Genomic DNA, 26614 nt, shown 5'->3' with positions numbered 1-26614 from the left:
GCATTTAATTTGCATTTCTACCTTATGCAGTGCTTGTGTCTTAGCAAAAAAAGCTTCACCCTTTTTTCAGTTAATACCAACAGAGCTCATGTTGATAGCAGAACCAAAAAAAGTTAATTTTAAAGAACTCCTGCAATGAACAGCAGTCTAAGGAGGAGCCAAAGGGAGATTGCTCATTTAAGTGTAGAATGTTGGTGATGTGGGAATTGTTTGTTTGTTTGTTTTCTTTAGGTGCTACAAACCCATATACAGAAGCAAACTACAAGCCTGCTTTTCTATCAGATGAGGAACTAAAACACCTTATTCTCAGGGTATGTTCCAACTTTTAATTAAGCAATATTAATATCTGTGACTATAGCTCTCCCAAAGCCCACCACCGGCAATTTTCTGCCTTGTGCATCAGCTTTGAAATGTTTTGATTGTGGAGGATAATTATGAGATCTAGAGTCAGTGAGTTTAAGGATGACTAGCATTTCTTAATTTAAGCAGAAAGGTTGGAGAGGGGGATTTAGATGGGAACCCTTGGAACCTTCAGTTATTACACATACAGACCAAAATCACACGAACAGTTTCCTTGCAGGCTTGCTGCCCTGGGTTTCCTTGCCGTGATTTCCAGTGCACAGTGACACAATGAACACCTTTTTATTGAGGTCACTGATGTAACATGGCTCAGTGTGTTGGGCTGCCTGCTGTTCCACTGCTTTCATAGTGTGGGGAGCTCCTCCCATTACTCAGGAGAGCTCTTCTCCTGGCTGTGTAATTGTTGAAGCACTGCAGTGTCCAGATGCAGCATGTGCAGAATTTCATTCCTGCAGCATTGTGACTCTGAAGATGCATAATTGGGGCCTATTCCTGCATGCCTGTGTGTGACTAAAAGACAGTACTTTGTAAATAGGAATTGCTTGCCTCCAGGCACAAAAGTGAATATCCAGGTTATGGTTGGTTTTTAAAAGAGGAGCTTTTTTAAGTACAGTTAAAATAACATTTTAATTTGAAGGCATTATTAAACGTAATCATAATATTATTGGACAAGACATGGGTTCTTTCTTCTCATAAAAGTTATTTTACATTCTGGGCACGATGCCCAGAATCGTGCCAAAAATGTTTGCAGATGCAAAAAACCCCTTCATTGTAATTCACATTTTTTCCTGTTGACTCAGCTACCTCTAAATGTTAAGACAGCTCTCCTAGTGTAGAAATTCGACTGCACACAAAGTGCTTTAAAGGTTATAACGATGCAATGTGGATGTATAACTTGGGATTTCACTTTTCCCCCACCCTGATTAGGCAGCAGATGGATTCCTTTTTGTTGTGGGCTGTGACAGAGGAAAGATACTGTTTGTTTCAGAATCTGTCTTCAAGATCCTCAACTACAGTCAGGTATTCTTTTCCATTTTAAGTACATTAGGTCTTAAAAGATTTGAGAGCTTTTTGATGGTTATGCCCTTATCTGGGGGGTAGGCATGAGAAGAGTCTGTCTTGAAAGCTGAGAGGTGTTGCAAAGAGAGAGAGCTTTTCTCTGCCATGTCATTAGAGAAGATTGCTTCTGGTTTCCATTCAAAGCCAGAGGTGAAAAGGAACTAAATTAAATTCACTGATTGAGGCATTCTGCTCAAGGATTTAACCTCAGGCTTGCGAAAGCATTACCTAATTGGGAGCGCAAGCAAATATTGAAACATCACTCTGGGGTTTTTCCAGTAGCATCACATGGATTTTTCAGCTTAGTTTTCTTTCTACCTGTCCTGGTTCTGCTTGCATGCTTACTGATGGAAACTGGAAAGCAGTTCTATCAAAGCCAGGTTTTTAATATATGCTCAACATAAGGCTTCAGTCTGACCATATATTGTGTAAATAATCTTCATTCTTTCTGTCATCTGCACTCCTCATCAAATTTAAACCTGTATTAGCTTCAAAAGTTTTCCTCAGCCAGCATTTAGTTAGGTATATACTAAATTCATATGTAAATAATGAAAGAGAACATTTGCAATTAGGATTTTTTTCCATTCAAATGTGTGGTAGAAGAAGTAAGACTGAGTAGAAACCAGAATATTTTGTGGGGAGTGGGAATTGAGCATGCCAATTCTGCAAAACTCTTACTGAAAATGATGACAGGAATGTGTAATGTCATCATAACTTCAATACACAGAGAAAACCTTCCATCAAATCATAAAATAGTTTGTTTGGAAGGGACCCTTTAAAGGTCATCCAGTTCAGACCCCTGCAATGAGGCTGGATCTGGATGTTTGGTATTCCTTGGCCACACCTCTGTGTAAAAGGACTGTTCATACTGGATGCTAAAATGAAGAAAACATCCCGAGCCATTATTTTACTTTTTGACCAAATGTTCAATCTCTACAGAATGATTTGATTGGTCAAAGTTTATTTGATTATCTCCATCCTAAAGACATTGCCAAAGTGAAGGAGCAGCTCTCTTCTTCTGACACCGCGCCACGAGAAAGACTTATAGATGCAAAAAGTGAGTGTTGCCAGCTTTGGGAAAATGTCATCTGGGATCACTGCTGCTGGGGCTTTGCCTCATCTCACAAGGGGGGTGTGGGGGGATGCTGCCTGGATTGTCTCATGCCAAGGAATAAAGACAGCAAGAAACAAAAGAAGAAAAAAGAAAGTGTGAAACAGGTTCCTGGAAGCTGTTGGGTTTGGCATGCACTGGGGCACAGAGGCATTACTGGAACTGGCCTCACCTGTGAGGTGTCCTCTCTCTTCCAGGCATCCAAGCTTTAACTTTTTCCATTGGAACATATGAAGCATTTCTTCTAATCCATCATTCTAAATGGTCAGAATATGCTCAGTATTATCTTGGTAGTCCTCAGCTGTCAGCCAGGATAGAGGATTCATTTTATTTATCTACTTATTTATTGCTTACTGCCACCAATGACCCAGCCTTTCTCTCAGAAGGTTTTTAACTTTGGAATCATTTCCTGCCACGTCTCTTAGCTCTATTCCATTCTGGTATTTTAAAGTAGTTCTGAATCTCTGCTGCTCTTGGGGTGAGTGGGTGTTTAATTCCCTCTCATAACAGGAGTCTGCGCTGCTTCAGTGGAAGGTGGTATCTTACAACTGCAGATTTCCAGGCCATTAAGTCTCCTGCTTGTCAGGAGCAGAAATCTCCTGGATCTCAGCTCACAGAAGCCACCAGCTCAACTTCAGAAACTGAAGTTGGGAGAGATCATTTGAGGGCAGGGAGCCTGGAGGCTTCAGCAGAATCAGCTGAAGTTTTTTTCTGGCTCCTACTTTCATCGGTTGTCAAGCATGAATATCCAGTGCTGCCTCCTGGTTTTTTGTTGGTTCTTTGGGGTTTTTTTTTTTTTGTATGGCTCTGACAAAGTTAGGGCAAAAATAAATACTATGAATTACAGTCTTCCCATCTGCTATGATAGACGGATTGGTAGAATTTCAAGAACTCATACTGGTGAAGAGTATGAGGATGTATGCATGTATTTATTTTTGTCTTGGCATGAGTAACTCAGCACAGCTTGTACTCACACCACGGTGCAGCAGCTTGGAGGGCATGTGGTACAGGGCAGCCTGACCTCCTGGAGATCACCTCACTCCAGTGGGATTGTAAGGGAGCCACACTTCCCACTAAAACACTGGAATTGCTGGAATTCCTCCTTATGTCAAAGGCCCACAAGGCCTGAGGAGTTTTTGTTCATGTTGACAGCTGAGTGATTTTACATATCCCCATGCAGACATGGTTGGAGTGGAAAAGTTGCTGTGTGGTTTAAATCCTCCTCCACCAGCCCTTGGAGCACTGGCCCTGCTGATACCTGTGCTCCTGATGCATGCCATGGAAGCAGTCCATGTCTTCCCAGAGCCCTGGTGGTACCATCACTCTGCTGGTGGCTCAGAGGGATGTGTTTTGGTTGGTTTTCCCACAGAAAAGAATCCTCTGTGAGGATGTGATAAAGGTCAGGATTTATTGTTAGGGCATGTCCGTGTGCAATTATTTCTGCAGGGCAAGAGAGATTTCTGGAGATTTTGGGGATCTGCAGTTCCTGCATGGGTCCCTGCTGCCTTTTCTCTTCCATCTCTCCCTGGAGTGTCATTTGGACTCTTCTGCTCCATAGGCACACGTGTTTTCTGGGAGGGTGTTGTGATAGAAAAGTGCCAGTCTGAAGGGTCAGGAGCCTCCTGAGTGACTGTGTATGGAATTCTGCTCTGCTTTAGTGGAAGAGTAATCTCTCTAATTTTAACCAGTTCGGAGAAATTGCAGTGTTTATCACAGGACTTGTGTGGATCTGTCAAATCTCTTGCTGTGTTCTCTCCAGCCTCAGTGCTGTAATAGCAGAAAGCAGAGTCAGAAGTTGCAGTGTTGGTGTTGGAACAGAGGCTGGACAGAGTTATTGGGAATAAAGTGGATATTTCTTGAAGAGCCTTCAAAGGCCACACCCTGGCAGTACCCAGATGGCTCCAAGATGAAAGCAAAAGAGGGCTTGGTCACAAGAGCTCACATTTTTATAAGTTCTGGTCCATTAGCATATTGGAGCTCTTTGTCCAACCCCAGCTCCAGCCCACCAAGTCCCATCCTCCTTGTTTTTTCTCTCTTCAGTCCGTGCTGTGGACTGAGGATCAAGGCTTGGCTGTCCTTGGGTCCCCAGCTAGAGAAGGAATTGTTGTGTCTACCTACTGTGTGAAGAGAGCTGACTGTCCCCTTAGATGAAACCCAGACCCACACACCAAAGCAGCACAAAAGGTGAAAAAATAGAAAAATTCAAAAGCTCAAACCCGAGGTATCAGTATGGTCAGCTGGGTCCTGCACAGTCACACACATCAGAACCTCGAGAGCAGGAGAGGCAAGGCCCAGTGGTGTTGAAGCACTGTGGGGTGGGGTTTTTGGGGTGCTTCCCTCTGCAGCTGACCCTGCCTCCCTCCCTCCCTCGCAGCCGGACTCCCGGTCAAGACCGACATCACGCCCGGGCCCTCGCGGCTCTGCTCCGGGGCACGGCGCTCCTTCTTCTGCAGGATGAAGTGCAACAGGCCCTCTGTCAAGGTAGAAGACAAGGATTTCCCTTCAACCTGCTCTAAGAAGAAAGGTAACCATCATGCTTTTGTTGCCAAGGCTGTCAGGATTTTTTTTTAGTGCTGCTCGTTCGCAGTGGTTGAATTTTTTACATTTCTTATCAAGAGCTATGTCTTGGTCTGTTACTTCTTCAAACTCCAGTATCTCTTACACACCTTTATTAGTGTTTGAAGCCAAATTCTCCACTCTGCTTTCTTGAAACCCTTTCAGGCAGTTTGTGCCAACAGCTCTGGGGGGTTACTGCATCATCTTCAGACATTGGTCAGGTCACACTCACTCTTGACCGCCTGGCCAATGTCTCCAGTAAAGGGGAGCTGTTCCTTGTTCTCTGCCCAGTGATGTGTGCATGGATACCCACCTCCAAAAATGAGTAATTCTCAGTTCATCTGTGGGTTAGGTACATTCTGAGTACTGCAAACGTGGCATTTCTACACCTGGAATATTTGCTTGTAGCATTACCAGTGTTGGTAATATTTTCTCCTCTGCAGGCTGTTATTCTAGGCATATATGGAATATATGTTTAGCCCAAATGTGAAGGTTTCTTCTTTGAGTACTGTGAATGATGCATTTGGTTAGTTAAAAGACAAACAGTAAGAGAACAGAGGCAGTTTTGGTGCATTCTTTGGCTGTGGCAGCTGCCCCAACTCCCCGTGAGGTTCAGGCTCAGCCTCAGCCTTGGGTGCTGCTTTTGTGCTCACTGCTGAGGAAGCCAGTTTGAGGAGCTGGCATAAGCCTTTTACTCCAGCTGCCTATGAAAGTCATCTTCCTTGGAGTTCTCAGGCCTCCTCAGTGCTGAGGAATGGGAATTCTTTTGGATTCTGACTTTTACTGCCATTGCAAATCTTCATCACACCTGTGTGCCCCACACCCTGGACAGAGTATGTTCTGCCAAACATGCTATAAGGAGCTTCAGGTTAAGATGAAAGAGGCATCTTATTTATTAATCTACTAATTTCTTCATATGTTCCTTTGGGTTATTTGCCTCTTTTGCGGAAATAATAAAATGTGATGCAATTTCTGCTCAAAATTACCAAAAGCAACCTCGGTCTGAGCTATGTGATGTTTCAGCATGAACAGCGGTTTTGCCAAGAGAAATTGTTTATTGGATTATCTCAGATTAGCTGCATTACAGCAGGAGTGCTGAAAAAGCCCTTGGAATCAGAGTCATTTAGGTTGGAAAAGACTTCCAAGATCACTGAGTCCAACCTTTAACCGACCATTACCATGTCAACTAGACCAGGGCACCAAGCGCCACATCCAGTTGTTTCATGACCACCTCCAGAGATGGGGACTCCCCCACCTCCCTGGGCAGCCCCTCCCAACGCCGGACAATCCTTTCTGTGAAGAAATTCCCGCTGATGTCCAGCCTGAACCTCCCCTGATGCGGCTTGAGGCCGTGTCCTCTCATCCTGTCACCGGCTGCCTGGGAGCAGAGGCCGATCCCCACCTGGCTCCAGCCTCCTGTCAGGCAGTTATGGAGAGAGATAAAGTCACCCCCGAGAGATAAAGCACCCCCTTTGCTCCAGGCTGAACACCCCCAGCTCCTCTTAGCGAAGAGTATCCCAAATTTTCTGCGCAAGAGAGGAGGTGCATTATTAGCAGAACTGATTTGAGCTTCTCCGAAGCTGTACCCCCGACCTAACCGCTTTCTTGGGTTTTTGTCGGTTTTGTTTTTTTGTTTTGTTCTGTTTTTGTTTTCTTTTCACAGCAGACCGCAAAAGCTTTTGCACTATTCATAGCACAGGCTACTTAAAAAGCTGGCCTCCCACAAAGATGGGCCTGGACGAGGACAACGAGCCCGACAACGAGGGCTGTAACCTGAGCTGCCTGGTGGCCATCGGCAGGCTCCATCCGCACGTGGTGCCGCAGCCGGCCAACGGCGAGATCCGCGTCAAGCCCACCGAGTACGTGTCCCGGCACGCCATCGACGGCAAGTTCGTCTTCGTGGATCAGAGGTGAGAGCCCCCTCACAGCTCACTGCTTCACCCACAGCTGGCTGTGAAAAAACCACTTCTTTTTAAAATTGTAAAGGGTTAATAGCAATAAAATGGTTCTAGAAATAGCAATGCAGTTAGAGCAATAATAATTTGGACAGTTTGAATTAGGACAATATGAGACAACAAAAACAAAGAGTTACGGACGTCTGGGTACCTTTGTCTGGGCAGCACAAGCCCGAAAAAGGACACCCCTTAACAGAGGATTAACCCTTAAAAACAATAACCTGTTGCATATTCATACACTCCATACATGATGCATAAATTCCATTCAAATAAAGGATTCGGACTGGTCGTGTCACCTTCTCCCTCCTAATCCTAACAGCCCCTTCAAGGCAGGAAGAAGTTCCTTTCTGCTGATAAGAGGGCAATAAATTCCTTTTCTCTGAAATATTTAGGTGTCCTGTGGCTGCTAGCTCGCTGCAAGTCCTTTCTTTAAAAAAGTATCTTATATAGCATAGTTTCTATTTTAACATTTTGTTATAACCCAAAACTGTGTTTAACACACTCCTTAAGAGAATTAATACAGCATCACTTTCTAACACAACACATATAATATTCATTTTAATATTTGCAAAAAGCCAATCATAAAATATGCATTTTTCACATGGCCTTGCAGCAGTGTGTAAATCCCCCTGGGAAAAGGAATTGCTGCCCTTTTGAGCTTTTCTTGCTGGCTTGGCTTTTGAAATTTTTAAAGAACCCCCCAAACTTCCACAAATGTGGCCAAGCAACTCCAGGATCTTTTCTGCCAGTTCATTATGTATGTGTGTAATCTTCAGAAGAAAATGTTTTGAAACTGGACCCTAATTGCTCCCTCTGTTACTTGAAACCTCTTGCAAGCCCCAGGCAGTTGAGAGGCTACAGAGGCTGGGTTGGGCTTTGCTAGCATGTACACTTACATAACTGTTCACTGGGACACGTTCTGCTGGATTAGTGCTTCTCTCTGGGACCCTTTGTGTTTGTAAGAAGGAAAGCTTTTCATGAGAGTTATCTCCTGGAAACAGTTGGAGAACTGGTGCCCGTGTGGTATCTGCTTTCAAACATCAGTTTATTATCTAAAAGGCTAATTCTTTCCTTTTCCACAAGAAAGGGCTTGAATTCTCTTCAGTAGCAGGTACATATGACCTGAATCTTCTTTAAAAATTACTGGGTGGTGGAGGGAAAATAGGAGGTTGAAGGATGTGTTAGTGGAGAGTTATGCTGGGTTGGTTGGAGAGGGGCTGCTGGGTTCCCTTCCTTGTCAGGAGGGATTGAGACCCCCCAGATGAGGCTGCTCCAGTGTCCCTGTGGCTTTGGCTCAGCTGCTTGAGACACAGCAAAGCCCAAACTCCCAACTCTGGCAGAATCTGCCTGCTGGAATTGGGTTCAGGGGAGACTCAGCTGATCTTTAGTGCCCTTTGGGAGGAAGTAGAGGACAGCCATGGGAGGAACTGAAGTGCAGAGAATTTTTTTTTTTATGTTACTTACCTGTTTTGGAGTGGTTGGGTTTGTGGGTTTTGGTTAGGCTGGTTTTTTTTTTTTAATCTTTTAATTTGCTAAAAAGCTTATGAAGATACCAACTCCTGAGTGCTCAGAGCTGGTGCTCACTCTGCCAGCTGTGGGAGCATTCATAACTTTCTGTTGCTCAGAAAATGCCATTCTGCCTTGTTTATAGACAAGTTTTATTTTCAAAAGATCAGGCTTATTCCCCTGATGTGTAGCTTGAAGGCATTTTTAAAATAATGAGACTCAGAAACTGTTGGCCCATTGGATTTAAACACATATGCTTTTATGGAATTGCTTTCCAGCTGTTGTTTACAGTCCTTGGGATGTCTATGCTACTTCAAAGAACTCTTTGAAAGGGAATTTATTTAGAAGAAAACCTCATCTGTAGGCCTGAAGCTGACATCCAGTGATCCTGGAGAATATTTAGGCACCTGTAAAAGTTGTAAACAATTTATTTCCAAGTCAGGTTGTTTTGTTCATATAGACTTGCACTGTTCATTTATCATCTGTCCAAGGAACTGGGGAAAGGAACTTTTCCTTAACTCCCTGTGACCTTTTCTGTCTTCATGGATTTCATGGTCCCTGGAGGAGCCCAGCAATGGATTAGGTACCAATTAGCTGGGCTGCCACAGCCAGGGAGCTGCTTAACAATTCTCTGTTGGAATGGCAGCTACACTGAGCAGAGTTTTAAAGAGAATCATCTCTCCTCTTGTTTATTCAGGACTTCTAACTGGTCTGCATGCCGAATTTGAGAGTAAAATTAAGTTTATTATCCATGCAGATGTCATCAGATACAGCTTCAGGATTCAGAGCTGCCTTGTTAAGTGGGAGAAGCGAGCTGAGGAAAAAAGTAAATACAGGATGAAATTCCAGAAGGACACAAACAATTTCCTTCCTTGCATAATAGAACACGGTCAGATACTGAACGCACCAGCCTGTTGGTGTCTGTAAATTGGTGCAGATTCTCCTTTCCACAGCACCTGCTGTGAAAAGAGAAGGCTTGACAAATTACCTGTAGCTGCTTGTGCTGGCTGCTCCCCCTCTGTGTGGGCTGTCCCACCACAGCAGTGCTGCTAAAAGCCTTGGCTGCTAAAGTTCTTGGAAATATCCTGGAATAGGCTTGACTGCGTTCCCAGCTCTTCCATCTTAAAGACAGGCTTGGTTTTGCTGCTTTGTGGTTCTCTCAGAGATTGCTTTGGTGAGTTTTCTTGGAGTTTTGAGTGGCTCACCCTACAAAAGTCAGTTTGAATTCTTGTTTCCTTCTCCAAGGCTGAGGGCGTTGGTCTCCCTGTGGGGAGGGCTTGGGGTGTCCTCAACTGGTGCTGATATCTCTTGGTTTTGGGAACATACAAAAATGCCCCACATTGAAATACTATGGATTTTGGGCTTCAGCTTTTTTCCTTCTGTCCTTACTCATAATTATTAATATATATAATTTCTGCATTTTCTAATGATTAATTTGGGCTTTTTTGAGATTGCGGACGAGATGTTGATCTGCCTGGGTTTGTTCCCTATTGCCCTTCATGTTTAATTTGAATTGGAATGGTTTGGAATTGTGGCACTTAGTTCAGCTTCTTCAAGGAACCTTCATGTCTCCCTCTGTAATTTTCTTCTCAGAAACACAGAATTTTCTTCTAAGAAATGTACAAAACCCAAGTCCAGTTTGGTGTAGTGTTGTTCTGTCCTACTCTTGAGTTCTCCAGACCTTTGATGTCTGTTGTGCAGAAAGCTTTGTGTTGTCCCGTGGCTGCTGCAAGGCAGCTTTTCTCAGGCTTAAATTCCCAAAATTACAGCAGCTCTTCAAAGCTGTTTAGAAAGCCTTACATCCCCTCTGCTGATGGTAGGGCAAATGTAATACCTGAGGGCTCTGGGTGTTAGGTACTTTTTTAATTACCTGAGAATTAAAAATAGTATTCTTAAGGAATTTTTTTTACCTCCTAAGCCGAAAATTCCTTTCTGCATCACTTGAGCCTTTCCCAGCCTCAGTGTGAGCTTCAGGAATCTCTGACTAATACTTTACTTGAAAAGAGTTTTTTTTTTTTTAATTTTTCCTCCTCTCCCTCCCTTCCCCAGGGCAACAGCCATCCTGGCATACTTACCCCAGGAACTTCTAGGTACTTCGTGTTATGAATATTTTCATCAAGACGATATAGCACATCTTGCAGAATGTCACAGACAAGGTACAGTTCTTAATAATTCAGGAAAGAAATTTCCTTCAAAATATTGGGAACAGTTGTTGTGCATTAAGGAAACCAGAGACACTTGAGATTTGGGTACTGCTGTTTGCAAATGCTTTAGTCAAGAGAGTTGTGCTGCATGTGCCAAGCGCTGTGATTAGCTGAGACTTGCAGGGATTTGTAGGGAATATTTGAGGTCCAGGATGGGTGAGGGGGATGAGGGAGGAATAACATCTTTCTTGAGGGATGTGGGGAGGAATTGACTGGCTTTGCCTGATAAGGGCTCCATTTCTGTTGTGCTGCCTGCTTGACCCTAATCACTTGCTTTCTGCCCGTCTTCAGTTTTGCAGACAAGAGAAAAAATTACAACCAACTGCTACAAGTTTAAAATAAAAGATGGCTCTTTTATTACGTTGCGGAGTCGCTGGTTCAGTTTCATGAACCCTTGGACCAAAGAAGTAGAATACATTGTCTCCACAAACACAGTCGTTTCGTAAGTGCTTTTCCCTCGGCAGGTGCCTGGGAATACTCCTTGCCTTGCCCTTTTCTCATGTGAGATTTCACCTAAATGTGTGCACACCTTCTGAATGGTGATAGGTGTCTTCAGACAGCACCCTGGGGAGGAGGGGTTCAGTTTAAAAATTGCAGTAATGTAATTTCTGGTCGTTAAAGCTTGCAGAAAGTAGAAATATGTTTTTTCTTTGGGAAGAGCTGGGATTTGGTCTTTGTAGGAACTTAAGGGGCATTTCTTTGCTTTGGCAGGTATTTTTTTCCCCCTTTTCCTTTCTCTTGGGGTGCTTTCTCAGCAGAATAATTCCTGTAGGGGAGTTCTGTGCTGGGAGAAGCAGTTGGGGTCTGGCACTGCACCCTTTGGGGTGGAACCTTTGGGGTGGTTGATCTCTGTTGTTCACCCAGCCCCGGTGCCAGTCACTGCCGAAACCCTGAAGCACTCCCTGCTGAAACTCTGGCTGCGTGACCTGGGTTGCTGTAATCCCTGGGAGGGTTTTCTACCTCTGCAGGTTTTCTCTCCCTGATTTTTCTCATCCTTGCACCCCACAGCACCACGGTCCTGGAGGGCGGGGACGCGGCCTTTCCCCAGCTGGCGGCGTCCCCCCACAGCATGGACAGCGTGCTCCAGGCTGGAGAAGGTAACTCCTGGCCTCAGGAACCACTGGGGAGCAGCTCATCCTGCCTGCACATGTTTGCTGCCTTCTGCACTGAGATTTGCTAATATCCCAAGGAAAAGGAGCTTTGGCTTTGGGTCTGAGCCACACCTGTGTTGTTAAATCTGCATTTCCAGAAGCATTCTCCGTTCTGGATAAGCGATGCTGAGGCCTTTCCTGCCCGCTCAGTGGGAGCTTTTCTCTGCCTGGAGTGTATCAGGCTCTTTCCAAGTGCTCCTCCCAAGGGGAGTGCTTTGGGAGTGCAGGTGGAGCTGTTCTTTCCAACCTCCCAAGGGCTGTGCAGGTGTGAAATCGCCTTACAGCAACAGCTCCTGACTGCTCAGACCTCACTTTCCCCCTCACTTTCAGATCCCTGCAGTTCCTGCAGGGGCTTTATTTGCAGTCATCAGCTGCCTTGGGTTTATCTCATAGTGAGTGGAGTGTGCACTGGCAGGTTCTTCACACACAGCAGAGCACAAACATGTTTGGGGAAGGGCCTGTTTGGGCACAGAGTGGGGCAGGGCTGACACGGCCATGCTCTACCAGCTCTGGACAAGAGGTAGCACCAGATGCTCATTTCTGGAAGAGAACAGATTGTAAAAGAGCTGGGGCCTGTCCTGTCCCTGCTGGCACAGAGGGACATCTGAGACCCAGCACAGCTCAGAGCTTTTCATCCATTTGAGGGCACTCAGCAGCTGGTGGAGCTGCCAATAAATCCTGTTCAGAAGGTCACTCAAAGCCTAAACACAGTTGCCCTGAGCAGAAAGTTTGCAAGCTTTTCTCTGACCTTAAAATTTCTGCTTGTTTCAGGTGGCCCCAAAAGGACCCATCCCACTGTGCCTGGAATTCCAGGTGGAACAAGAGCTGGGGCAGGTAAAATAGGGAGGATGATTGCTGAAGAAATCATGGAGATTCACAGGTGAGAGAAAATGGCGTGGAGTTAAGTTGCTTTATTCCTGTTCTTTAAGAGGAGTCAGACTTCCTGAATTTCCTCTGAAAGAACAATTGATTCGAGCTGAATAAGGATCAATCCAACTGTACTGAGACAGCTACAGATTCCTGTTCAGCCTCCCTGAGGCAGTCAGCCCCCACAGGGAGAGCATGAAGTTGCAGCCTTCCTGCTGCAAGGCACTGACACTGGCCTTTCTTTGCAGTGGTGCTGATGATGGCCTGTGTAGCAGAAACAGGAGTTAAAAAGAGCAGCTACCTAGAAACAAATCCATTCCAGACTGTTCTTTTCCCAGTGACTTGAGGCTGTGAGTGGCACAACCTCCAAATGGCAAAGCTATTGACTGTGTGCCAAAAGAGCAGCGTTTGTTTTCGTGCAGTCCATTTGCTCAGATGCTCTTGGGGTTGTTAGATGTGCATGATGAGCTTTGCAGTGCCCCTGCAGCTCTTGGAGCAAGGACACGATGCTGGGGCCGTCCCATGGCAGTCAGGGTGTGGGGCTGGGTCAAGCACAGGGTCCCTAAGGGTCTGTGGGGATGTTCTCACCTGTGTGAGAAGCTGCTTTCAGTGGGTACCACTTCATTTCTGTCGGCTAAAAATCCCTGTTCCTCACCGATTTCCTCTTGGGAACTGTGTTTCCTTTCCCATAAAAGGGCTCTCACCCAGCAGATGTTCAGTGGTAGCACTTTAACCGGGCTGAAACACATCCACTCCAGGAACACATTCAGTCTGTTCCTCATAGTTTTGTTCCTGCTGCAGGCAGGAGGCTCCCTCTGTGCTCCCTTCAGGCTGCAGCAGACCTATCCCTAAGGCTGCATTCCTCTCTGTAGGAATAGGAAAAGAAGAAAAACATGGCTGAATCGTTACTTTGAAGCTTAACCATCCCTTTTAGTAGCTGTAAAACATTTAATTAGCCCCAGTGAGTGTAGTAGTGCAGTTTCCACTCATGTTTGCATTTCGGCTCGGACCCTGGGTTAGTTCCAGTCCTTTTCCAGCAGCTGTTACTATTTTCCAAAGCTGCCTTCTGTTCAGCTTTCCCAGGGGAACTCTGCCAAGGAGAAGAATCCCATTTCCATTGCTTTTCTCTGTAACTACCCCTCCTCCCTTTAGTCTGGAGATTCGTTGGTGCTACAGTCAATACATTATTCATTTTTAATGATGTTTGATCAGGCTGTGGAAAATGGAAGTGAACAGTGTGGCTTTGAGCAGTTACAAACAATCCAGTGTCCAGTGCAGTTCTGCAGCAGGAGCTCACTGGGTTACTGTGGCAGCTGGAACTCTTAGCTGGTGGAAATTGAAGTAGAATACTCAAAAATGAGGCTTTTCTTAGCAGCCAGGACCTTTTCCTTCTGGCTCTGTGAAGGCTGTCCAGGACAAAAACAGGGAGGAGGTAAAGCTTGCAGATCAGGCAGGCTGGATTTACACAGGACTGCTGGTCTGACTGCAAGTAACAGCATTGCCGCTCCTGCTAGCGTGAGGAACGCAAAGAAGGGAGATTACAAAAATGAAGCTCATGCTTTTGGCACCTTATGGCACTTGATACTGAAGTCAGCATTCAAAACTCCAAGTCTCTGAGTGTAAATGCATGCCCTGTTTTATGCATGCTCTAGGATAAGAGGATCATCACCCTCCAGCTGTGGCTCAAGTCCCCTGAACATCACCAGCACCCCCCCGCCCGACACATCCTCGCCAGGAGGGAAGAAGGTAAGAACAAGCCTCCCCCCAGGCTGGGGCAGTCAGGGCAGGGCTCTGTGCTCAGGGAACAGCTCCTGCCTGCTGGGCTGGGAGAGGGGCTGAGCCTTTAAAGCACTGAGGGGGGCACAGCCCCTGCCTGAAGGGCAGCCAGCAGCTCGTCCCAAACTCCAGCGGTGTCGGACACTCACCTGCCCTTCAGGTTGGATGTTTGCAGCAGAGCTGCAAGGAGCAGCTCTGCTCCTGTCTCTCCACCCTCCAGAAACTCTCTGACACCCCGTGCTGGTGAAGGCTGGCAGTGCTGGCACTGGCTGTGCCCAGACTGCCTCTGGTGCTCCTGAGCACAAACCAGCACAGCTCTGTGCTTGCCTGGGCACTCAGAGGCTGCTTTTGAGTCAGGGCCGTGCACCTGCCTTGCTCTGAGGCTGCTTGAGGAGCACTCGGGTGCCATTACCAGCACTGAGCCACCTGAACTCTTGTCCTGGCTGCTTCCAGCAATCTCTAAATGCTTGTGGAAGTTTTATCCAAAGCAAGAACACTTACCCAGATCCTTATGCACTGCTTCAGGCTTACTTAACCTTTTTTTCTCAGAAATGATGACTTGCTTGTAAGAATTGCTTGTACTGGAACAGACAGTAAATGTTCCTGTCTATTCCCAGCTCCCTTGCTCTTGAAATAAAACTCCAGAGTTACAATTCTGGTAATAGTTATTCTTTCTTCTTCTGCCCTACAGTATTCAACATGTCCACAGAATAGGGGCTGCTGGCATGGCATAAAGGAAAATGCAGGTGGAGGGTTGGGTGTTTTCAGCACCCCCTCGATATTTCTCCTTGCTTAGAAGATTGTTAGTTAAAAACCACAGGGTTATTTTGGGAAGTTAGGGCAGTTTAAGCCTTAATGCGCCATTTCATGCTTTAGAGCTTCTGTTTTGTCTTTCAAGATCTTGAATGGTGGCACTCCAGACATTTCTTCAGCCGGGCTGCTGTCTGGGCAAATCCAGGATAATTCTGGGTACCCGTATTCCGACAACTCCTCCATCCTGGGTAAGTGAAGCCGCTGCAGCGCCGCGCGCGCTCTGGCGCTCAGAGTCCCCGTGCTGGCCCTTGCTGGGGTGCCCCAGCTGCCGGGGGTGTCCCTGGGCCCCACGCCCGGCTCTGCCCCAGCGGAGGCGGCGCCGGGCGGGGAGCAGCCCGCTGAGGTGGCGTGTCCCCGCAGGGGAGAACTCCCACATCGGCATGGACATGATCGACACGGAGCAGGGCTCCAGCAGCCCCAGCAACGACGAGGCGGCCATGGCGGTGATCATGAGCCTGCTGGAGGCCGACGCGGGGCTCGGTGGCCCCGTGGACTTCAGCGACCTGCCCTGGCCCCTGTGAGCCAACAAAGTGCATTTACCGGGGAGCTCTGCGGTGTGAGAGCCGCGGGACTGAGAGGCTTTTATGTGGGAACTTCATAAAAGCTGTGTCAGAACGCAACTCATCCTACCATGTGTAACTTCAGACAAAGTGGAATAACCTGCTACAGTGTTCTGTGTTGATTTGGTTAGCTGTGTATAGCTTGCAATACTTGTATATTTTGGATTCTGTTGTTTGAAATTTTTTTTAAATCACTGTGCGACTCACTGGCATCAGTGGTAGCTTTTATATGCAAATGACCATTTCAGATGTATGGTGTGTTTTTACACTGCAAAACGGTCCCCATGTGGATATTTCTTATACTAATTGTACCATAAAGCTGTTTATTCTTTCTTGTAAGAATCCTTTACTATAAATATTGTTAAAGTGTAATGTATTAGACAGTTAAATATTTTTAAAATAAATGTTTCCCTTGTTCTAAGATGGAGCATTTACTTTGATAAATAAATTTGATAAAACCCTGCTGAAGGTGCATGCTAGAAGCACTTGGTATTTATCGTTTCTTTAGCCTTGGGGGAAAGGGAGGAAAGCCAGTGCCTTACCTACACTTACGTGACTTTGTCATGACAATATTCCCAGAGAAGCTCCTGTTACTTACTCCTAGATCCAGGTTGATCCTGAGAAAAGCACGACAGGCAGGTGCGTTGAAATAGGCTGATTATCTTTAAGAAACACTTGTTTTTCACTTAACCATCCTTCCCCTGAGGAATAAAAAGCAACCGCTTGCAAAATTCACAATTCACAGATAATTCAAGCCCATTAAAATAATGGAAACTTTATTTGCATGAAAAACTTGTTTACAATCATTAATAAATGAAGAATGAACCATTTGCATTTTCCTATTTCATGACACTTATGAAAAATGTATTAAATAAATATTTGTGAACAGCTTAAGGTAAGGCAAAATTTAAGATAAAGCCCCTGTCCGTTGTTCACAATTTTTGAACATGGCTCACGCTGCAAACAAGTGAAAAAATTCACTAAAGAACTCGAACAAGATGTTACGTGGGTCATTGAATCGCGTCCTCAATCCAAAAACCCAAGAGTAAGTAGTTTTGTGCTCAACCATATACAATAACTTCAAAAGGGTCAATCTATTCAGAGCAAAACTATGTACAGTTAATACCTTTGATAGAAGCACTTTGTTAGTATTGTGCAATACATTTATAAAAAATGGCTTCAAATTCCATTTCTCGACCATTTGTAAAGTGCTACTATCAATTCCCACTCTGCTTCCTCAGACCCCGTGCCACGGGGGCCGCGGAGCGGGGCCAGGCCAGCTCGGAGTCACCGACGTCACAAACCTACTGGCAAACACAGACACGAACGTCACCGAGCCCGGCGCCGGGCTGGCTCCTCCCGCAGCGGCCAGGCGTCCCCCGGGGCCGTGCCAGGTCCCTGCCGCGACATCCTAAACACCGGGACACAATGGAAAACTGGCGGTGCGGTGTGGTATGAGCTGGGTGCAGTCACTGGAGAGCATGCTGGCGGAGGGGCGGCGCGGTCAGAGCGGCGGGTTCTGGCCCTCGGCCTCGGGCTCGCTGCTGCTGGGCGCCGGGTGCATGGGCAGGATGTCCAGCTCGTCCACCTGCGGCGTGGGGTGCATCACCACCAGCTGGTCCTGCGGGATGTCTGCTGCTGCCGCCGCCAGGTTGGTGATGGATTTGCTCTTCACGCACTGGAAGTCAACGTGCCGGCTCTTCCCCTCCTCCTTCTCCCACGACATGCGGATGAAGGGCCTCTGCACGTAGTTGTAGATCACCTCGGGCCGCCCGCCCGGCCGCTTCTTCACCTTCTCCTTGTACGTGGGGTAACCTGGCAAAGGCAGGGGCGCAGCAACGTCAGCACTGACTGTACAGAGCACAGCCCCGCAGAGCACAGCCCCATCAGCCCTGCCCTACAGAGCACAGCCCCTCAGCCCTGCTGGGACACAGCACAGCAGCCACTGGCACTGCCAGTGCACAGGGTTGTGCTGTGTTCTAGTCAGCTCTCCCTGTGCCCCACCAATAATGTCCATTTTATACATTACTGCAGGGCACCAGCACCACAGCCGTTCCTTGTCAAACCAAGTAATGCCAGCAGAAATAATCTGCTATTAGCCAGCGTTACAGGCAGGGCCAGCTCTTGTTTAGCTGAAAGGCTCCCACCTTGTTCAGCTGAAATTGGTTATTTTAGGGCTCACCAGTTAAAAGCGTTTGCTTTTTCTTGGCAAATGACAAATGTAACTATGACAACTTGGTGAGTGAATGATAGAAATCCTGCTAATTATAAAGGCTGGATTCTAAAATATCTGGGTCAGCAATCAGAAGAAAAATGTAATGCAAAGAAACCCAGTTCTTACATTCACGATAAAAATCAGATTACTCAGTCAAATATTACAGAGCAGCCTCCTAACTTACATGATGTTTATTTCAGATCAGTATTTCTTTGCACTTCACTGATCCACTGGATAGTTTTGTACTTCCTGAAAGAAAATGTCTGCCTGCCACTGAACAGGACATGTTTCATTTCGCACCCTGGAAAGGATACAGCCCAGGAACACAATATCCAGAGCTGTACAAATGCCTTGCTACTTCAGACAAAGCACAGAGAAGATTTTGTGTGGAAACAAAAAGGCAAAGGGCATGAGATACAAGTCATGAAGGCAGTAGAGAGCACCTAATTCACCTGCACAGAGCCCACAGCCTGGACACCAGTCTGGAGCCCACAGCCAGGTTTTCTAGCTGGGTACCATTCCCCCTCTGGCCATTCTGTCGCCCAGCCTCAGTAGGAAGGACACCACTGAGCCCTTGCTTTTGCAGCTGCAGAGGAAGCCACACAGCAGAGAAGTGCAGCAGGCCCTGAAGGCCAAAGAGGGAGAGCACAAGCAATGCTGCCCTTACCTTCGATGCCCAGCCGGATCTTCTTGAGGCCCCTTTCCTTCAGAACTGATTTGGCCACGTCTCTGTTTTCAATATATTTGAAGAATCTATACAACTTTGTGCTGTAAATAACTAAAAATACATTTTAATGAGAAAAAAACCCCTGTATTCAAATATTAACCTTCTAGCCTTAAAACACAAAAGTTTATCTTTTCCACTGTTTTGCTTTACTCTAGTATTTTTATTTCGGAAGAGGGGAAGAAATTCAAGAACTCTAGAGAAAAACAGCTGAAGATACTGGGGAATGGTTGGGTGCACATCTCACAAGGAAATACAGTCCATTTACAGGTGCTTAAACTCATCATCCACACAACTGTAATACTCCAAAAATATTAACACTTGGTGTTTTTCCTCAAAAATACCTCTAGTTGCTCTCCCACAGTAAACATGAATCCTACCCATTTCCCTCCTCAAGCTCTTTCTAAAGAAGCATTTTCTTCCTCCTCACTGGCTAACAATACTTTAATAATAAAAATTACCTTCTCTTTTTAATTACATTTGAACATAACAAGCAACATATACTTCTGTGAAACAAAATATTAAGCAAAACTACTCAAACTAAGAGGTTTATTTCTGTACAACAACTTTAAATCAGCACATTCACTGCTACTCTACCATGGCATGGTTTGGTGGGAACAATGAGGATAAACTTACTTTGTGAATACTCCTCTCCCATTTGGGGGGGATACTCTTCATCCCAGTCAACAACATCATCATCTGTCAGCACAACAATGTGGCACTCCCTCTCTCCACTCTGGGCACTGGCTACCATTAATGGGAGAATCATTTCTTCCAGGTAAAACTCAAATTGCTTGCGAGCACCATCATTTGATAATTCATGCATGAGAGCACCTAGGAGAAAATTTGAAGCATAGGCACATTTGAGAGCTTGGTAAAGAGATGAAGGCAGCAATAAGAAAGAGTAGATCTGTTTATCTTGTAGTATTACTGCAGACAGGTGTAAAGACACTTAGTCTCTGAGCTTATGTAGGTTCAGACCTTGTCTGAATATTTACCAGCCTGTCCTGCAGAGATTAACATGGTGTTGAGCAGACTTTGAGACCTCCTGTGCGTTTCACTACTGCTAAATATTTGGTAATTGTGCAAGGCTGCTCTTGGTTTTCCTAAAAGAAACATCATTTAAGCCGGTTGCTGGGAGAGCAGAGCACACAACCCATGTTTCATAAGCAGCAGCTTAAAACCAAAGCTTCTCAAAGCCCCCAGGGCAGGAGCTGCTAAATCCCTGTAAGGACAGAGAGCTGGGGCATGGGGCAGGGGGGTGGCCCTGCCAGGGAAGGTCCTGCACAGCATTCCCAGCAGGAATGCCACAGGCTGGCCCTGCACTGCACACACAGGGCGAGCACAGTGACCAGAAGCACAGGCCAAGGCTTGGGCTGGAGAGAACAGCACGTGCTGGCAATCCTGGAGCAGCCCACTCCACCAGCAAAGCTGTGCTACTGCCACCAGGGAGACAGCCCCCTTCTCCTAAGCAAGGAGCTGAAAAATCATCCTCCCTGTCCTCTGTGAAAAAAGGTACCACTGGATGTTACTGTATCTGTACTGCAAATGCAAGCATAGAGCTAAGTATTCCACAGGGTGACCACGGCACAGAATTAGATGCCGAAATATAAGACATTATTTTTCAAAGAACATAAATCCATTGGTTTTAAGGCTTTATTACATAAGAGATAAAAAGGGATGGGTTTTATTAATGTAGTGCCAGCCACCTTCCTTATCTCAATACAGGACGTGATTTAGAATTAACACACACACACTTAAGTCAATTTGTATAATTCAAATTATTGTAACAAACTCTGTACTTACTCAGATCTCTGCATTTTATAGTACTATACTCAAAGGAGATACAGAGATAGTCACATGCTTCCCTCAGTTCAGGAATAGATATCCCATCAGGACAGCGTATCACTCCAGTCTTGTAGTAATCCTGCAGGATGCACCGAGAAAAAACACAATGCACAACATCCACCAACAGAAACATTGCATCAGTTCATTCACGATGCCTTTTCCACAAAGAAAGCCCTCAAACTGTAAGACAGCAACAAATGTTAAACTTTGTGAATCTTCCTGTCCTCAAATTTATCAGTTTTCAGAGCTGCATTCAGAGCAGGGAGTTCTGGTTAAAAATGTTATTTAAGTGACAACTATTAATACTGATAATTTTGCTGTCTTTTATCTGTATTTCACTGACCTCTTCCCATTCCAAGGCTGCTGACAAAGCAGTCCAGCAGCTCTACTTCCTTGTGTGGATATTAAATAAGGGACCATTTCCATCTCAGACTGAAGTTTGTTTGACTCCTGTTAGCTGCGTGAAGCTCACTTCCAGTATTGTCTTTCATCTAATTTCAGCTCTAGAAGGGCAGAATATACTTGAATTTGGTGAACTAAATGCATAGGAAAAGGTGAACTGATTGCTGGCAGCAGTAATTTTTGGTTTCTTTCATGAGAACTTTCTCTCTCCCTGTCACATGTTCACATCTAAGAAAAAAGCGGGTTCATATCAAGCATCTCCCCCCTCTACTAAAGAATATAAAGAGCAGTATCTATGCCATCCACAAAATCTAGATATGCAAGTTGGGTTAAACCAAGAGGTTTTACTTCTTAACAGTGCTTGTCCTACCAGTATTTGCCCCTAAAAACTCACCAGAATAGCACGAAACACAGTAGAACCAATTCCTTCAGCAACTTCATACTCTCCTTTTTCATTGGGCCGTGTAAAGTTGTGTTCTCTGCCTGATCCAAACATCCTGCTCAAGAATCAAGTCATTTGGGTTAGAATTCCTCACTATGGTTTTCTTGTTTGTAAATAAGAAAAACAAAATGCAAGAAATCGTAGAGAAACTGCAAGGGAAAAGCAGTACATTCTGTTCAGCTGGGATTATGTTTTTCACCTCGTGATCTGACGTGCCTTTTCTGACCACTCCACAAGAAATAATATTTAGAAAGACCCAGTCTAACAGGATACAGGCTTAAGGCAAATAATACATTCTTATTATAGCTACTTTTACCTGCCAAGCTGCTCCTGCTTACTGTCCTGCAGACTGACATTGAGGGAAAGTGGGTTTATAAATAACCTGAGTGTTAGAGCACTATTTCTGTATCTTTATTAACCTACTTTTCAATTAGCAAAAGATAAAATAAGCTTGTTCCTTGAGCCAATCCCAAAGGGAGAATAACTCAGCATCACACATGCACAAAAAATCCAGTGCATTAGGCAGCACCACTTACTCTGAGGCTGGGCATGGAAAAGGAAACTATGTTATTGCTTCTTTTCAGCTGATACACTTCCAGTCTGTCTGGATATTTATATGTATGCATGCATTGTATAATATACAAGTGCTTTAAATCAATTATTTAATTCTATTGATTCTTACTTCCATTTATTTCTTTTGACAGTTTAGACAGAGAAGCATTTCTTGCCTTCTCTGTGACTCACCCAACTTTTCATAAAACAGGGATCCAAGGTACTATTTATCCCACACTGCAGTGATTTAAACAGAGCAGAAATTGTGTAATCACATTTATTACCTGTAATGTGGCAAGGAGATTTATATACATGTATTTTAAATATGATTATATCCTTGTGTGCTGAGAAATAGCTGTATTTTAATGAAAAAGCCAAATCCAAAGTGACACAGACAAACCTTTCTTTTCTTTCTTGAAGCAAGATTTTAAGCGGTGCCCTCTGCATTTGGACAAGGTAAAACCAACCAGGATTTGAGCCAGTCAAGTATTGATTTTTTTTCCCACCAAGCAAACATATTAAATATGTTGCTCATTACAGTTTCTACAGTAAACATTACAGACATATTGCAGACTTGGATTCAAGTGTTGATCATTTTGAGTATTCAGCCTCTCTGCTGAGTGGCTCAGGGCTGTTACACTGATTATTTGACATTTCAGAAGACAAATGGGCTGAGCTTGAACATTGTCAGGGTAGGCCCACTAAGCAAAATAAATTCTTTCAAGATTTTCCTCCTTGCTGTTTTGCAAGAGACTGACTGCGCTCACTATGCCACTTTGTTTTATGAAGCACCTAGCTTGAAAAATGAGGAAGAGTGAGGCAGACTGAACATAGAAGCAATGCCCAGGAAGACAGAAAGAAATGGGAACATCATGAAATGGTAATTTATTTATCAGCTGTCATCTCTAGGTAATAGATATCTCTTGGCTTTCCTGCCAAAACCAAAGAACTTGCATTCAATTTTTACTTAAAGACATTTGTAAACTGGTAATATTGAACATTAGCAAGATCAGCTGCAGCAACATGAGTCCAACAGCTATTCAAACAGTTTAAATATCCAGCTCTCTAGAGCACCTGGGGACTAAGGAAAAAACCAAAACCAAAAGAGATACCAACCTGCCCAGCATTGTGTTAGGTTGTGCAGTGAAGATGGAAGGATCTACAACAAATCTGGTGTTGTCCACGATGAGCGTTACTCGCTCGGAAGTTCTGATGTTCCGAGCTCCCTCTTTGCCATTTTCATACACAAACACCATTTCCCCCCCAGCCTTGCAGCTGCCATCTGAGCTGGACTGGCTGCTGTTCCTGCTGCTGGTGCCCATGCTGACAACAGAACCATTGGGGGATGTCTTCTGGGGCCGGGGGCTGCTGGGCCGAGATGAACTGTGATCCTTCTCGCGATCTTCAGTGGAGGAGAAAAAACAGGAAATAAAATTAGAGATTTACAGGAGTCCTATGTAGTTTGTCTCTTTCTGGGCACAAAACACATCCATTTGAGAAGTTAGGTACAAATTATTTTGGTTAAATCTATTCTGGTTAAAGAAACCTTCAAAAATAACTGCTTGTTTATGAGATTCCAAAGTGTGTATCGCCTAGACATCAAATCTACCTCACCGTCCCCAAAAGCCTTTACACAGAAAATTTACTACTCTAGTACTGAAAAAGGAACTCAACATGACACAGAAACTATTGCATCACAGTTGGTGCTACAGCTCAAAGAAAAAACCCCATATTGTGTCACTTCAAAAAATCCCTATTTCCTCTATTTCCAAATACCTAGACCCTACAGAGTAAAGGGGATGTATTCAGTCAATTACCTATAAAAATTAGATTGTTCTTGTGATTCAAACTAAATAAGAGCATCATGTAAGAATACACACAGCAGACTGGAAAAAACTTACAGCCTATGAAAGAAGGGTATTCCCAGCCCAGGGCACATGTAAGAAATCTGTATGTTGTACCACCACCAAATAACACTTTTTATTGTATTCCATTAACAAAATAGCACTCAAATTTGGAGAAATTTTAATCCTGCAATGGCAGAGATCTGCACACACCAGAATGATACTGCCTTGTTGGTGAAGTGACATTCCTGATGCATGGAGTGAGCTGAGACTCTGCTCTTTCGTGGGATGAGTCACGAGATCTGTCACTGGATCTGCGCCTGTCCCTCGATCTCTCGTGCCCGCCACTCGCACCATGGAGGCTCATTTTGGAGTAGTCTATTCCTTTAGCAACACGGGACGAGGTGCTGAAAGCAGAAACAAGGCACACGTTCAGCATTTCAAAGTTTCAGAGACATTACACATCTAAATTTTCAAGGCATTCACATTCCATGAAGATGTTTCCAGGATTAGGGTTATCCAGCTCCATTTCCTTTGTTGTACTCATGTTTGTATTTACGATTGCTTGGAACATTAAGAGGGCAGCAGGAATTACCTGCTTGTGATTTACAGAGACAGCACCTGATCAGCTGAGCCTGCCTGTAAAGATTCATTCATACAAATCTCTTTCAGAATGGGTAGGTCAAATACAAATGAGCATTTTATTTCGGTTCTAACTGTTACATTAAATGTTCTCATCAAAGAATGAAATTAGACGTTAGGGATCTTTTTTTTTCCCAGTGAAACCTATTTTGGCAAAACCTTCTCAGGCCACAGGCTGACTTTACACTTCTCCTGCAACCTGCCCTTTACAAAGGTAGTCAGTCTTAAATGAGGGGACACATCAAGACACACCAGACAAGAGTTTGTTTCTGCACATTCTGTTTTAAACTTTCACTTATTCTTAAAAAGAACAACAGTAAGCCACTACAACCCAGACATGAACTATACTATCAAAGCCACAATCTAGCAACCTGTCAGTAAAAAATAGGATATTTGTTCCAAGGCAGCAAATTTAATATAATAGTTTAAGATGTTTTAGACTGTGATTAAGTTACATTACTCAATTTAAGATATCAATTACATTTTGCAATTATTACACCAACTAACAAAACTAATCAGTTTTGAGATCCCACAACTGTCAAAAAACAATCTAAAAATTAAAAATCGCCGTGCAACAGCTATTGTTGAATTTACCAAAAATCCTTTGATCTTCTATTTATACTCTTTAAAAGAGACAAACTTACGTCTGGACAGCACAGACATGTCTGTGTCCTTGCATCCCACCAGAATTCCTAAAGCAGATCTTTGCTGTTTACCTTTCAAGTGTGGGCATGACAACACTCCTTATTTATGGCTTTAACTGAAGAAATTCCCAAAGCCTCAGGTAGTGGATTACCCAGACAGACACCTGCACAGCTACAATGTCTGCCAGACAAAGAAGAGTCATGGTTTCCCAGAGGAACCTCAATGCCCCACTTGCTTGCAGCCTGCAGGCCCCATAACTCCTACCAAGAGACCTGAAATCATGACTGCAGGTTTGCTGTAGGAGTACACAGAGAGGTAAAATGATGGCCTGGCTAAGACAAGCACAACCAATATAAAAGCATTCACTGGACAAGCAGACTGAGCAGCGTCCTCTTTTTAGGTTGCTTAGAAGTAATGATAAAAATAATAATCAAGGCTTTCTACTAGCTTGAGATGTTGCAGTTTGAGGATTCAGAGATTGATAAGAAGAGAAGCTTAACTGAGAACAAAAAGGCTGTGGCAGATGAGTGTTTAACACAAGGCAAGGAATCAGAAATGTACCTCTCACTATGGCACACGAGCCCTGCTGGAACGAGGGCAGGATCTCCTGTTGACAAAGCACAAGTTTGGTGCAGAGGGAATCTACTGCAATCCTGTTTTCTGCCAAGCTTAAAATATGCTGCAGTAACAAATGCATCTTTGGGATGTGGAGTCAGCCAAAGGTCTATTGAATAAGGGAAGAGAACTGCAAGCCTTGCTTCTGGCTGAAAACACTCAGATTTACAGTCCAAGAATAATGATCCAAGCACTTCCATTAAAAGGAAATTTCCTGAGGACTTCCAATGTAGTTCTGAAGGTATTAAAATTTATAACATTTCAGCACGGCTAACATGTCTCCTTACTTGTTTTACCTCTCTACTGGAGAAAGGTAAATTCTTTATGTTAAAAGTGAAATGTGCAAAAGTTTGCAAGAGTGAGATCTGCAAACCTCCAAGAAAAGCCAAAAACAATATCAACAATTTAACAAAACCTTTGCACCTTTCCTTTGAGAAAGGTATACACAGACATAATGTAACCACTTTAATAAATACAAAATATGCCCATAAATTATTAAAAACATGGATTACAGTCTCAAATTCAAGACCAAAGGCTAGCCCCAGTTTAAACATGATCATATTCATTACTATTACAGCTAAACTTCCAAAAAATGGTGTTTGGTTTTTTCTTTAAAGAAGCTCTGTATCTCATCTGCATCTTTATATTTGCATGCTATGGTATAATCAAGGGTGCCACAAAAGCGGGCGTGTATGTATGGAGTACTCAAACACCTACATAGCAGTCTGGTGACAAAACATCTCTGCAAATCCCAATAAAGCCTCATG

The 26614-nt window shown here is 44.5% G+C and overlaps 2 protein-coding genes across 9 annotated transcripts in view; one reads left to right on the top strand and one right to left on the bottom strand.

Annotated features, from left to right (window-relative positions):
- BMAL1 (basic helix-loop-helix ARNT like 1) overlaps positions 1 to 16375 on the top strand; it is a 48202-nt gene extending 31827 nt beyond the window's left edge. For 2 of the 4 annotated variants that reach the window (XM_084207471.1, XM_084207469.1), the window contains 12 exons: positions 232 to 311; positions 1288 to 1380; positions 2359 to 2476; positions 4905 to 5054; positions 6753 to 6996; positions 10597 to 10703; positions 11043 to 11193; positions 11760 to 11848; positions 12674 to 12782; positions 14422 to 14515; positions 15444 to 15546; positions 15719 to 16375. In XM_084207471.1, coding sequence (XP_084063597.1) covers positions 232 to 311; positions 1288 to 1380; positions 2359 to 2476; positions 4905 to 5054; positions 6753 to 6996; positions 10597 to 10703; positions 11043 to 11193; positions 11760 to 11848; positions 12674 to 12782; positions 14422 to 14515; positions 15444 to 15546; positions 15719 to 15879 — 1499 coding nt within the window. In that variant the 3' untranslated portion in view covers positions 15880 to 16375. Of the gene's footprint in view, positions 1 to 231; positions 312 to 1287; positions 1381 to 2358; positions 2477 to 4904; positions 5055 to 6749; positions 6997 to 10596; positions 10704 to 11042; positions 11194 to 11759; positions 11849 to 12673; positions 12783 to 14421; positions 14516 to 15443; positions 15547 to 15718 lie in introns of all 4 variants that reach the window. The other 2 variants (XM_084207470.1, XM_084207468.1) reach the window with 1 other exon arrangement.
- Positions 16376 to 16693: 318 nt separating this feature from the next.
- BTBD10 (BTB domain containing 10) overlaps positions 16694 to 26614 on the bottom strand; it is a gene marked incomplete at its 5' end in the record, with an annotated part of 28125 nt that continues 18204 nt past the window's right edge. For all 5 annotated transcript variants that reach the window (XM_084207064.1, XM_084207065.1, XM_084207063.1 and 2 more), the window contains 7 exons: positions 16694 to 17733; positions 18801 to 18911; positions 19494 to 19691; positions 20664 to 20784; positions 21502 to 21604; positions 23218 to 23503; positions 24159 to 24352. In XM_084207064.1, coding sequence (XP_084063190.1) covers positions 17423 to 17733; positions 18801 to 18911; positions 19494 to 19691; positions 20664 to 20784; positions 21502 to 21604; positions 23218 to 23503; positions 24159 to 24312 — 1284 coding nt within the window. In that variant the 3' untranslated portion in view covers positions 16694 to 17422. The remainder of the gene's footprint in view (positions 17734 to 18800; positions 18912 to 19493; positions 19692 to 20663; positions 20785 to 21501; positions 21605 to 23217; positions 23504 to 24158; positions 24353 to 26614) is intronic.

This window comes from Fringilla coelebs, assembly GCF_963513975.1.
Source record: "Fringilla coelebs genome assembly, chromosome: 6".
NCBI lineage: Eukaryota > Metazoa > Chordata > Aves > Passeriformes > Fringillidae > Fringilla > Fringilla coelebs.
Note: the sequence above shows the minus strand (reverse complement) of the source record. Positions and strands in the feature narration are given on the sequence as shown.